At 39.5% G+C, this 13,153-nt stretch overlaps 1 protein-coding gene across 9 annotated transcripts in view; it reads left to right on the forward strand.

The window, feature by feature from the left end:
- The window catches only part of Aak1 (AP2 associated kinase 1), a 186,856-nt gene that overhangs the window by 129,330 nt on the left and 44,373 nt on the right, over window positions 1-13,153 (forward strand). For all 9 annotated transcript variants that reach the window (XM_070004473.1, XM_070004472.1, XM_070004475.1 and 6 more), the window contains exons 11-12: window positions 2,648-2,802; window positions 10,500-10,852. In XM_070004473.1, coding sequence (XP_069860574.1) covers window positions 2,648-2,802; window positions 10,500-10,852 — 508 coding nt within the window. The remainder of the gene's footprint in view (window positions 1-2,647; window positions 2,803-10,499; window positions 10,853-13,153) is intronic.

Here is a 13,153-nt window from a genome sequence, read left to right on the forward strand (position 1 = left end):
GGAATGTGAATTAGAATAGAATAGTAAAGTAACTTATATTTAAAAAAATCTCCAGTATTTATAGAATGCTTACTGTCTCGAGTTATTCCTGATATGAGTCTAAAATAATGGTACTTCAGTTTGTAATAAACTTAGTAAACTTAACAAGCAAAAATTGTTACTTTCTGGTCTCTTAGTTTCTTATAGTAATTCTACCATGCTCACTTCTTGGAAGCTGATTTAATTAGTTCATTCCTTTGGATTTATAGTCATCTTTTAGAAGGCCCAAATGTGATATGTACAAAGACTGAGCAAGGACGTATTTTCCCACAAAGCACACATATTGGAAGAGGTCCTTACAAACATAAATATTTTGGACACTGCAGTTTAATTCATAATTATCAGTGAATATGCATATAAGAGACTCAAGGCTGAAAGATGTTAAATGACATGTCTATTATCATACAGATAGTGGGGAGCTAAAGCTCAAATACAGTTCCTGTCATTCCAAATCCCACGTCAAAAGATGTTACTCTCAAGAGAAGACCAATGTGAATTTATAAAGACCAATGCTCACATTTAAATTTCCACAGAAGTCTGTTTCCCTATCTCTATCTTGGGCTTTTACTTTCATATACTTTTCTCCTATTCTCCAGCATCTGTTCCATTTCCTCCTCCCACTTTCCTTCTCCAGATTATAGCATTCCAAATGTGATCATTTTTATATTAGCAGTTCTTTGCTCTTTATAAAAGTACCGTATAACAGGGGTGAGGAACTTTGGACCATTTAGTATACCACAGGACAGACATGTATGGTTTTCCTTGGCTGCCCATAGCTCTGTATTGATAATTTTATATGACTCAGAAATGATGTTATAAATACCCAAATGGTCTTGGCAGAAAAAAGATTACCAGCCCCTGGTAATGACCAGCCCACTGATAAATTTCTGAGTCTAGAAGGGGCATTCCTGAAGCTCGTGCCAGACATGTTTTAGAAATGCTCATGAATCTTGTTTATTTTGGCCTTAACCTCAATTATACTCCAAAAGTGCATTTCAAAGAACACTTGGCTCTGATCTAAGCCTGGACTAATATAAATGGAAATCAGCACCTGGGCTTTAGCAAGTACACCATAGTAGTTCTCTCTTAGTTTGCATTGGAGTTGGCTGGTATAGGAAGTCCTAAATTATCATAACTTATAGAAGATAGATATTTATTTTTTTCTCACAAGTAAACAAAGTTTGAAGGTAAGTAGGCCAGAACCAGTATAGCAGTTCTGTTCCACAAAATCTCTGTAACCCAGATTTCTTTAAGCACATCACTCTCCCATCTCTGTATATATCCACTGTTCTCCTAGATCATTGTGACAACAGCCATATTCAAAGCAGCAAGATTAAGGAATAACCAAAGGAAATAGAGAGGCAAAGAACATGAACCAGTTATATCCTATGGCTTCTAGAAACTGCCACATAGCAGTGTATTTTCATCCTGTGTAAGGCTTTATTCATTCCATGTAAACACATGACCACACCTGACTGCAGAAGAGGCAATTCTATGTGATTTTTACTCTGGGCAACCCTGAACCTAGGGTATTACTATGGCGAAAAGAAATTGTAAAAGCCCTGAGGCTTGAACTCAGGGCCTGGGTACTTCCCTGAGCTTTTGCGCAAGGACAGTGCTCTACCACTTGAGCCACAGCTCCACTTCCAGCTTTTCTGATGCTTTATTGAAGAGTCTCATGAACTTTCTTGCCTAGGCTAGCTTCAAACTACAATCCTCACATCTCAGCCTCCTGAGTAGCTAGGATTACAGACATGAGGTGCTGGTGCCTAGCAAGAGTTGCTGTTTTTAAGAAAACGATACTCTTGACACATACCCAATTTAAATTCTTTTATCTTAGATTATTTACTATCCCTTAGTTTTTATATTGGATTTGTTCATTGCATGCTTTTCATTATAGAGAAGCCATTTTGACAATTAGCCCTAAGTTATATCTGAAAACTACCTGTCTCAAGCCCTTTGTATTATTTTCTTTTGTGTCACACCTGGGGCTTAAACTCAGAGCCTGGGCACTGTTCCTCAGCTTTTGTGCTCTCAAGGGTAGTGCTTTATCACTTCAGTCATAGCTTCACTTCCAGATTTTTTGGGAGTTAATTAGAGATAAGAGTCTCTTGGACTTTCCTCTCTGAATGGCTTTGAACTGCCATCCTCATTTCTCAGTCTCTTGAGTAGCTACAGGCCAGTGAGCCACCAGCTCATTGTGCCTACAGCCATTACCACCCAGCTGTTTTTTTTTTTTTTTGTATTATTACCTAAACTATATCTGGGAAATACTAGAATGTAGTTAGTAAAAAGGTGGGTAGAATAAGCATGAGAAGCATTGTATTCTATAGAACGTTCTCATTGAGATTCACCATGCCCATTCACACAGAGTAAGTTGGAAAGGGTGCTAAATTTTTATTTGCCTACCAAGCATTTTATTTTATTTTTCCAAGACATGTTGTAATGCCATACATCTTTTGGGGAAGTGTTGATCAAGCAGGTATCTGAAAGATTGGGAGGAGTGTTGAGAAGAAATTATCACATACTCTGCTCACTCCTCTCCTGTATTACACTGTGTAATAGGAATATTTTCTCTCTCTCTCTCTCTTTTTCTTTCCTTTTCTAGACTGACAGACCCCATTCCCACCACAGAGACTTCAATTGCACCCCGCCAGAGGCCGAAAGCTGGGCAGACTCAGCCAAACCCAGGAATCCTTCCCATCCAGCCAGCCCTGACACCTCGGAAGAGGGCCACAGTTCAGCCCCTACCTCAGGCTGCAGGTTAGTAAATTAGATTGGGCTTCAGGTCTTTGTTATAGAACTGTTGGAAAGCCTACTTTTGTCTTAGGAAGGGAATCCAAAGGCACATAGGAATAATGGGGTACAGCTGTTCAAATAGTATAGCAATGGTTATAAAAGGGAGATCTCTCATTCTATACTCAGGTGGATCTCTGAATCCACTGAGCCTGTTCTTTCTTTTTCATTCATTCTTTCTTTTTTTAAATACTTTTTTTAAATTGTAAAAATACTGTACAAAGGGGTTACAGTTACAGGAGCAAGGTAATGAGTACATTTCCTATCAAGATTGTTACCTCCTCCTTTGTTTTTCCCCCACCATCCCTTCCCTCTCACCTCCACAACTACACTCCCCCCCCCACCCAGCCTAAATTGTAAAGTTCATTTTTCAACATAGTGTCTCGTGCATCTCATTGTTACAATGGATCAACCTATATCCCTATTTAAGCATTTTGTTTTTTCCCTTCCCCTCCCCAAATTAGAGAAGTATATATACAAGATGCAGGGTACCGACATCAAATACAGTGAAAACATTCCTTCCTTCCTTCCTTCCTTCCTTCTTTCCTTCCTTCCTTCCTTCCTTCCTTCCTTCCTTCCTTCCTTCCTTTCTTCCTTCCTTCCTTCCTTCCTTTCTCTCTCTCTCTTTCTTTCTCTCTCTCTCTCTTTCTTTCTTCCTCTCTCCTTTCTTTCTTTCTTTCTTTCTTTCTCTTTCTTTCTTTCTCTCTCTCTCTCTCTTTCTTTCTTTCTTTCTTTCTTTCTTTCTTTCTTTCTTTCTTTCTTTCTTTCTTTCTTTCTTTCTTTCTTTCTTTCTTTCTTTCTTTCTTTTGTGTTGCCCCTTATTTTGTGTTCTAGTTCATTCAACCCATTCCTACTTCTTTATTTCATACCTTCCTTCTTGCTTTTAAACAATATTGCTTCTGGGATGGGAAGGTAGCCCAGTAGTAGAGTGCTTGCCTTGCATGCCTGAGGCCCTGGGTTTGATTCCTCCGCACCACATAAGCAGAAAAAGCCAGAAGTGGCACTGTGGCTCAAGTGGTAGAGTGCTAGCCTTGAACTGAGAGATGAGGGACAGTGCCCAGGCCCAGAGTTCAGGCCCCACCACTGGCAGAAAATAAATAAATTATGTATATGTGTGTATATATATATATATATATATATATATATATATATATATATATATATAGCTTCTTTTTTATTTTTTTATTTTTAATTTAATTTTATTTGTGAACATACTGTACAGAGGGGTTACAATTACATGGGCAGGATAATGCGTACATTTCTTACCAAGCATTGCAGCCTCCTCCTTTGTTTACCCTTCACATCCCTTCCCAGCCTCCCCCCTCCCCCCCAATCCCAATCCTTCTCCCCCCCCCCACCCCCCCACCCCCCCACCCCCGCACAAAAGTTGTAAAGCTCGTTTTGGACATGACAACTTGTACTTCTCATTGTTGCAACAGGTCCACCTGTATCCTTAAACAACTGGTTTTTCCCCATCTCCTCCACAAGTTATACTGACATCAAATATAGTGAAAGCAGGGGTTATACTGTGGGGGAGGGACATACAAAGCAACAAAGAGATAATCTTATAAATGCGTTAGAAACACATGCATGAAAGAAAAAAACATTAAAATACATATCTAAGGGTTCATTTTCCTGACATCACATTATCTGATCTTTTCCGCTTGACTCATACATCTACTAGATATTGCAAATAAGGGAAACCATGGGACCTATGTTTCTTTGGGCCTGGCTTACTTCACTTAATATAATTTTTTCCAAGTTTTTCCATTTCCTAGCAAATGGGGCAATGTCATTCTTTCTGATGGAGGCATAGAATTCCATTGTGCATATATACCACGTTTTCTTGATCTATTCATCTACTGAGGGGCATCTGGGTTGGTTCCATATCTTAGCTATGGTAAATAATGCTGCAATAAACATAGTTGTGCTGGTAGCTTTAGTGTGGTCTTGTTTGTAAACATTTGGGTAAATGCCCAAAAGTGGGATTGCTGGGTCATAGGGGAGTTGTATGTGAAGTCTTTTGAGGAACCTCCATACTGCTTTCCAAAGTGGTTGAACAAGTTTACATTCCCACCAACAATGAAGTAAGGTTCCTTTCTGTCCACATCCCCTCCAGCATCTGTTGTTGTTAGAGTTCTTGATTTTTGCCATTCTAACTGGAGTGAGGTGATATCTCAATGTTGTTTTGATTTGCATTTTTTTTATGGCTAGGGATGTTGAACATTTCTTCATGTGTCTATTGGCCATCCTTCTTTCTTCTTCAGAGAAGTTTCTCTTTAAGTCTTTAGCCCACTTATGTATTGGGCAGTGTTTCTTTGAGGATTTGTTGTTGGGGGGGGTTTAATTTTTTGAGTTCCAAGTATATTTTAGATATGAGACCCTTGTCCGTTGTATGGCTAGTAAAGATCTTCTCCCAATCCATGGGCTTTCTATTGATCTTGCTAGCTATGTCATTTGCCCTGCAGAAGCTCTGCAACTTTATGCAATCCCATTTGTCCAACCTTTCTTTGATTTGTTGTGTTTCCGGGTCTCTATTCAGAAAATTTCGGCCTGAGCCAAGGAGACCTAGGGTCTCTCCTATTCCATCCTGTGATGTTTTCAGAGTGTCTGCTTTGAGTTCAAGGTCTTTGATCCATTTGGAGTTGATTCTGGTGTAGGGTGATATATAAGGATCTAGCTTTAGTTTTCTACATGTAGTTAACCAATTTTGCCAGCACCATTTACTGAAGAGGCTTTCTTCCATTCTATTGTTTTAGCTCCCTTATCGAAGATTATTAGATGGCTATAGGTCTGTAGGTTCATTTCTGGGTTTTCAATTCTATTCCATTGGTCCTGAGGTCTGTTCTTATGCCAATACCAAGCTGTTTTGATTACTATGGCTTTATAGTAGAGTTTGAAATTTGGTATTGATATTCCTCCAGCAGTGTTCTTTCCATTGAGGAGTGTTTTTGCTATTCGGGGTCTTTTATTGTTCCATATGAATTTTTGGATTGCCTCTTCTATTTCCTTGAAGAATGAGGTTGGCATTTTGATAGGTATTGCGTTGAATTTGTAGATAGCCTTGGGAAGTATTGCCATTTTCACGATGTTAATCTTTCTAATCCAGGAGCATGGGAGGTTTTGCCATTTTTTAAGTTCTGTGTTGATTTCCTTTTTCAAGATTTTAAAGTTTTCATCATAGAGGTCCTTCACTTCTTTGGTTAAGTTAATTCCTAGGTATTTTATTTTTTGTGGGGCTATTACAAATGGAGTTGCTTTCCTAATTTCAGCCACACTTTTCTCATTGTTGGCATACAGAAAAGCCATTGATTTTTGGGGGTTAATTTTATAACCTGCTACTTTGCCAAAGTTTTGAATCAGCTTGAGTAATTTGGGAGTGGAGTCTGTGGGATTCTTTAAATATAAGATCATGTCATCTGCAAAGAGGGAGAGTTTTATTTCTTCTTTCCCTATTTGGATCCCCTTTATGTCTGCATCTTGTCTTATTGCTGTAGCTAGGCATTCTAATACTAGATTGAAGAGAAGTGGAGAGAGTGGGCATCCTTGTCTTGTTCCTGAGTTAAGAGGAAATGGCTTTAGTTTTTCACCATTGAGTATAATGCTGGCTGTAGGTTTGTCATATACAGCCGCTTCTTTTGTTTTTTAAAGCATATATGAATCATACAATTCCAGAGGTTTCATTGTGATAACTTTCATATATGCATATAATAAACTTTAATCATATTTACCCCCTCTATTATTGTTTCTGAGCCCCTTCCTTTAAATTTTTCTTGCAATTTTTAAAAATAAATTTCCTTTTTTTGCTGTTGTTCTTTTGTGCCAATCCTAGGGCTTGAATTTGGGGCTGGGCTTTGTTTTTGATCTTTTTTGTTGTTATTGTTTTGTTTTGTTTTGTGTGCTCAAGACTAGCACTCTACTGCTACTACTTGAGCTACAACTCCACTTCTGGCTTAGTTGGAGGTAAGAGTCTCATACTTACTGGGAAATTAGAATCCTGTTTTAAAAGTTGCCTGTGCCTATATCTTCAAGTGTTTTCCTCATATTTTTCCATAGTAGTTTCAAAGATTTTTTTTATATCGAGTGAGAGATAGAAATCTGGCACCAGTGTTCTACATGTGAATATCCAGTTTTCTCAACACTATTTATTAAAAGTACTGTTTGTTTTTCCTCCAATATATGCTTTAGGCATGTTTGTTGAAAATCGGATAGCTATACCTACATATATTTCTGGGTCTTCTATTGCATTTCCTACTTACGTGTTTTTGTAACTCTATCACATTGTGTTTGTATTGGTGACTCTGTAATATAACTTAAAGCGGTGCATTAGCAGTGCACTTTTTACTCAGGATTACTTTATCTAGTTACGGTCTTCTGTCCTTCCATGTGAATTTTAGGGTTTTTTTTTCTATTTTTATATGCTGATAACTGGGGCTTGAACTCAGGGACAGGATGCTCTCCCCTAGCTTTTTCTCTCAAGGTTAGTGCTCTACCATTTGAGGTTACACTTCTACTTCTGGCTTTTTTGCTGGTCAGTTGGATAAGAGTCTCTTGGATTTGTCTACCCAAACGGACTTTAACCCTGATCCTCAGATCTCTACCCTCTTGAGTAGTTGAAATTACATGTGTGTTCAGTGCCCTGCGCCTTGATTTTTCTAGTTCTATGAAATAGAGTTGGGGTCTGGGAAGGTGGCTCAGTGGTAGAGTGCTTGCCTTGCATGCATGAGGCCCTGGGTTTGATTCCTCAGCACCACATAAGCAAAAAGAAAAAAGCCGGAAGTGGCGCTGTGGCTCAAGTGGAAGAGCGCTAGCCTTGAGCTGAAGAGCTGAGGGACAGCGCCCAGGCCCAGAGTTCAGGCCCCACAACGGACCCAAAAAAAAAAAAAAGAAATAGAGTTGGATTTTTGATGGGGACCTGTAGGCTGCTTTTGATAGTATAGCCATTTTCACAGTATTTTGCCAACTCATGGCCTTGTGGAATCTTTATATTCTAAGTTTCTTCTGTTTGTTTCTTTAGTGTTTTGAAGTTCTTTCTCTATTTCTTTGTCTGTCTGTCTGTCTGTCTATCTGTCTGTTTTGTCTGTCTGTCTTTCTCTCCTTTGACAATACTGGGGTTTGGACTCAGGCCTATGCAGGCTTTCTACCAATGGAGCCACTCAAGTGTCAGTTATTTAGGAAGTTAGTGTATTGCTTTTTACCCAGACTATTGGACCACGATTCCTTATTTGTGCTTCCTTTCATACTGAGATGGCAAGTGCATACAACCATACATGTTTTATAGTTTTCATTATAGCAGTTTTTCACTTCCTTAATTAACTTTATTCCTAGGTATGTAAGTATTTTGAGGTATTAAAAATAGTGTTTGTTTTCATAATTTCTTTTTCAGCCTGTTCATTATTGGTATATAGAGAAGGTCTTGATTTTTTAATGTTGGTTTTACATCCTACTATTTATTAAAAATGTTTGTCAGATTTGAGAGATTTGGGGAAGTCTTTAGGGTCTTTAAGTACAGGATCATATAATCTGCAGATAGGAATAATTAGACAAGAATATTCTTAATCTTTTATCTCTTGAAGTATCTCACATTTCTGTTCTGCCATTCTGTTTCTCATGAAATAAATGAACTCTGCTTTATAAAGTGTATTGATAGAGTTCTTGATTATAGCCATTCTAACTGGGGTGAGATGGTATCTCAATGTTGTTTTGATTTGCATTTCTTTTATGGCTAGGGAGGTTGAGCATTTCTTCATGTGTCTATTGGCCATCCTTCTTTCTTCTTCAGAGAAGTTTCTCTTCAAGTCTTTAGCCCACTTATTTATTGGGCAGTTGTTTCTTTGAGGATTTGTTGTTGGGGGATTTAATTTTTTGAGCTCCAAGTATATTTTAGATATGAGACCCTTGTCCGTTGTATGGCTAGTGAAGATCTTCTCTCAATCTGTGGGCTTTCTATTGATCTTGCTAGCTATGTCCTTTGCCATGCAGAAGCTCTGCATCTTCATGCAATCCCATTTGTCTAACCTTTCTTTGATTTGTTGTGTTTCCGGGTATCTATTAAGAAAATTTTGGCCTGTGCCAAGGAGGCCTAGGGTTTCTCCTATTCCATCCTGTAATGTCTGCTTTGACTCCGAGGTCTTTGATCCATTTGGAGTTGATTCTGGTGCAGGGTGATATATAAGGATCTAGTTTTAGTTTTCTACAAGTGATTAACCAATTTTGCCAGCACCATTTACTGAAGAGGCTGTCTTTCTTCCATTCTATTACTTTAGCTCCCTTATCGAAGATTAGTTGGCTATAGGTCTGTAGGTTCATCCCTCTGTACAGTATGTTCACAAAAAATAAAAATAAAAAGTAAAATAAATAAATAAATAAATAAATAAAGTGTATTGATAGAGAATATCAAATAATTGAATATAATCATCACTTCTACTAGAAATCTGCTTTGGGTAGATTTAGTTACCATCTACTCATAGCTGGACATCCAGGTGGGAGTTGTATAAATTACACATAAAATGTCAATGTAGGTGTGGTGGTTCATGGCTGTAATTCCAGTTACTTGGGAAACGGATATTGGGAAGATCAAATTTTAAGGCTAGCTTGGGGGATATAAAGTTAGTGAGACTCTCCATCTCAACTAGTAAGTGAGAATGCTGGTGTACAACTATCATTCAAGCTATGTGGGAAGCATAAATAGGAGAATCACAGTCCAGGCCAGCCCACACAAAGATTTTGGGACCCTATCCCCAAAATAACTACAACATAAAGGACTAGTGGTGTGACTCAAATGGTAGATCCATGCATGGCAAGTACAAGGTCCTGAATACAACCCCTAAACTGCCAAAAAAAAAAAAAAACAACAACCCAAAAGTTGCTGTGTTGTATGTCAACTGGTATAAAGATGTGTTTATGTACAAAGTAGCATCAAAGATCAGCTGACTGTAGATATGCTGACCAAACAGGATGATAGAAAGAGAAGATTTTGTAAAGGAGGCAACACACTGGATGGTAAAAAACAAAAAAATACAGTGGGACATGATAAACTATACAGGTCTCTAAACATTTACACCATGAGACCAAATGAGGACATTCCTAGGAGAGGATCACAAAGGCTCAATAGCTATGTGCATATGATCCTATAAAATACTATTTATCAAAATGAACTCCAAGAAATGGAAATAAGAGGTTTTATGTTTTTATTTCTTTGTTGCAGTTTTTGATTTCTTTCTCTTTTGCCTTGTTTGTAAGTTTATCTGTTTTGAGGAGGGTAAGGGGGGGCCACAGAAAGGGTAGGCAGAGATACTAACACTGTGTTGAAAATAAACTATACAACTTGTGGGTAGGGATAGCAGGGAAAAACTGGGAGAGAACAAGGGAAGGGGTGACGCTGTTCAAAAAGAAATTCACTCATTTACCTAACTTAATGTAACTGTAACCCCTCTATACACACCTTTACTGTGTGTGTGTGGGGGGGGGGGTTAAACTTACTGTTCAGTCTGTTTTGAAAAATTTGAAGCACATAATTTATCCAGAAGATGGAATGATTTACCAGGTAAAACAGGGAAGCAGGAGCACCTGGATATTGGGATAATCTGCCTGGTTATCAAATCAGAAAGCTGTTCTTTCTGCAAGAGTTTCAAGTCCTTACTTGGAGTTTATTCTCATTGCAGGAGCCAGCACTCAGCCTGGCCTTTTGGCCAGTGTTCCCCAACCAAAAGCCCAACCCCCACCAAGTCAGCCTCTGCCACAGTCTCAGCACAAGCAGCCACAGGCTCCTCCCACTGCCCAGCAGATGCCTTCCACCCAGGCCCAGGGTCTGCCGTCTCAGGCCCAGGCCACGCCCCAACACCAGCAGCAGCTCTTCCTCAAGCAGCAGCAGCAGCAACAGCAGCAACAGCAGCAACCACCACAACAGCCACAGTCACAGCCACAACCACAGCAGCCACCACCACAGCAAGCAGCAGGCACTTTTTACCAGCAGCAGCAGCAACAGCAGCCACAGCAGCAGGCCCAGACTCAGCAGGTAAGGTAATCTAGATTTGACCCATGCTTGTATAGTGGAGTCATGACTGTGAAAAGGACCACCTAGGACAAGTCTCTTCCTTGGAAAATGCTGGATTACAGTCACTGACTGTTATTTTTCTTGGATGTCAATACTAAAGCCCTGTGGAGTGAATTGATCACTTGCACCCCTTTCAATGTTCTTCTCAGGCCATAGAAAATTCACCCTGCTTGAGGAATCTAGCAAAGGAGCTGATTTCTAAGGACAGACTGGTGGAAGAAATTTTATTTCCATCAAATATCCAAGCGTATTTATTTCTCATGTTTTCTAATTTAAGTTGACCTGGTGAAATCAGGATCCAAACAAGGTTTATGTGTTATATTTTGTTAGAGTATGTTTTTTCCATTAAAAAAAATACTTTTATACATATTTTTATTATGAACACATTCATTTGCCATTATTTTTATGTTTTTATATCCCTTCTCCCTCCTTTATTTCCTTTGCCATCTAATGTGTGTGTGTGTGTGTGTGTGTGTGTGCGCGCGCGCGCACGCGCGCCAGTTTAGGGCATGAACTTCCAGAGCGTGGGTACTGTCTCTGAGCTCTTTTGCCCAAGGTTAGCACTCTACCACTTGAACCACAGCACTATTTCCAGCTTTTTGATGCTTAATTGAAAATAAGTATCTCACAGACTTTATTGCCTGGGCTGGCTTTGAACCCTGATCTAAAGATCTCAGATTCCTGAGTAAGTAGAATACAAGGATTATAGGAATGAGCCACTTATGCCTGGCAACTTTTTTTTTTTTAAGAAAATGTATTGGTTATTCTGTGGAACTTTCTACATTCTGGAAATGGTATAATTTGTCATGCTCCTCCATCTTCTCTGTAAACTGGGATTTCTTGTGGCCTACTCAACATTCAATCTGGCAGTTCTCCATTCTTTATCACAATTATCACAAGGCCTATGATGTCTGATTGTCTTTTTTTTGAAAAAATAATATTAAGACCACTCAGTGTGTTTAGGTATTATCTACTTAATATAATGTTTCTAGGTTTCTTCATGAGCCTGCTAGCCGTTGCTGAGCATTGCCTAGTCCATTAATTGTCTAGAGATGGCAAAAGCCAGGGGCTGTATTTTTTTTTTTTCTTTCTTTTTTTTTTTTGCGTCCGGTCATGGGGCCTGAACTCTGGGCCTGGGTGCTGTCCCTCAGCTCTTCAGCTCAAGGCTAGCGCTCTTCCACTTGAGCCACAGCGCCACTTCTGGCTTTTTTCTTTTTGCTTATGTGGTGCTGAGGAATCGAACCCAGGACCTCATGCATGCAAGGCAAGCACTCTACCACTGAGCTACCTTCCCAGCCCCTTCTTTTCTTCTCCCTCCCTCCCTCCCACTCTTTCTCTCTCTCTCTTTCTTTCTCTCTCCTTTCTTTACTTCCTTCCTTCCTTCATGGGGCTTGAACTTGGGACCTAAGTGCTGTCTCTGAGCTCTTTTTGCTCAAGACTAGTACTCTACCACTTTGAGCCACAGCACCACTTTTGGTTTTTCGGGTGGTTAATTGGAGATAAGAGACTTGTGGACTTTCCTGAGCAGGCTGGCTTTGAGCCTCCTGAGTAGCTAGGATTACAGGCATGAGCTCCCAGTGTCTGGCAGGGTTTGTATTATGAATATGTAAAAATATTTATATAGTTTGAAAGAATTTATAAAAAAAATTTTCCCCTTTGCTGGGCTCACACTTGTAATCTTAGCTATTCAGGAGGCTAAGATCTAAGGATCTTGATTTGAAGCCAGCTCAGACAAGAATGTTTGTGACTCTTATCTCCAATAAACTACCAAAAAAGCTAGAAGTGAAGCTGAGGCTCAAATGGTAAAGTTCTAGCCTTGAGCAAGAAAAAAACTTAAGCTCAGGGACAGTGGGCAGGCACTGAATTCAAACCCCAGGACCAGAGCAACAACAAAAAAATTCATTGGCTGGGAAGGTAGCTCACTGGTAGAGCGTTTGCCTTGCATGCATGAGGCCCTGTTTGATTCCTTAGCACCACATAAGCAAAAAGAAAAAAGCCGGAAGTGGCGCTGTGGCTCAAGTGGTAGAGTGCTAGCCTTGAGCTGAAGAGCTGAGAGTCAGTGCCCAGGCCCAGAGTTCAGGCCCCACGACCGGACCCAAAAAAAAAAAATTCTTCCCCCTGTAACTTCTATAGAGCTAGCCCTCATTCCTGTTTACAGCTTGGTCATGTCCATTTGATACCCTTCAGAACATAATATAGTTCATCCATTCTCCTGTTGATAGAACTTGGGTCGTTTTCAGCATCTTGCTGTTAGAAATAGAC

This window comes from Dipodomys merriami, unplaced genomic scaffold (assembly GCF_024711535.1).
Source record: "Dipodomys merriami isolate MVZ:Mamm:240054 unplaced genomic scaffold, mDipMer1.0.p SCAF_63, whole genome shotgun sequence".
Lineage (NCBI taxonomy): Eukaryota > Metazoa > Chordata > Mammalia > Rodentia > Heteromyidae > Dipodomys > Dipodomys merriami.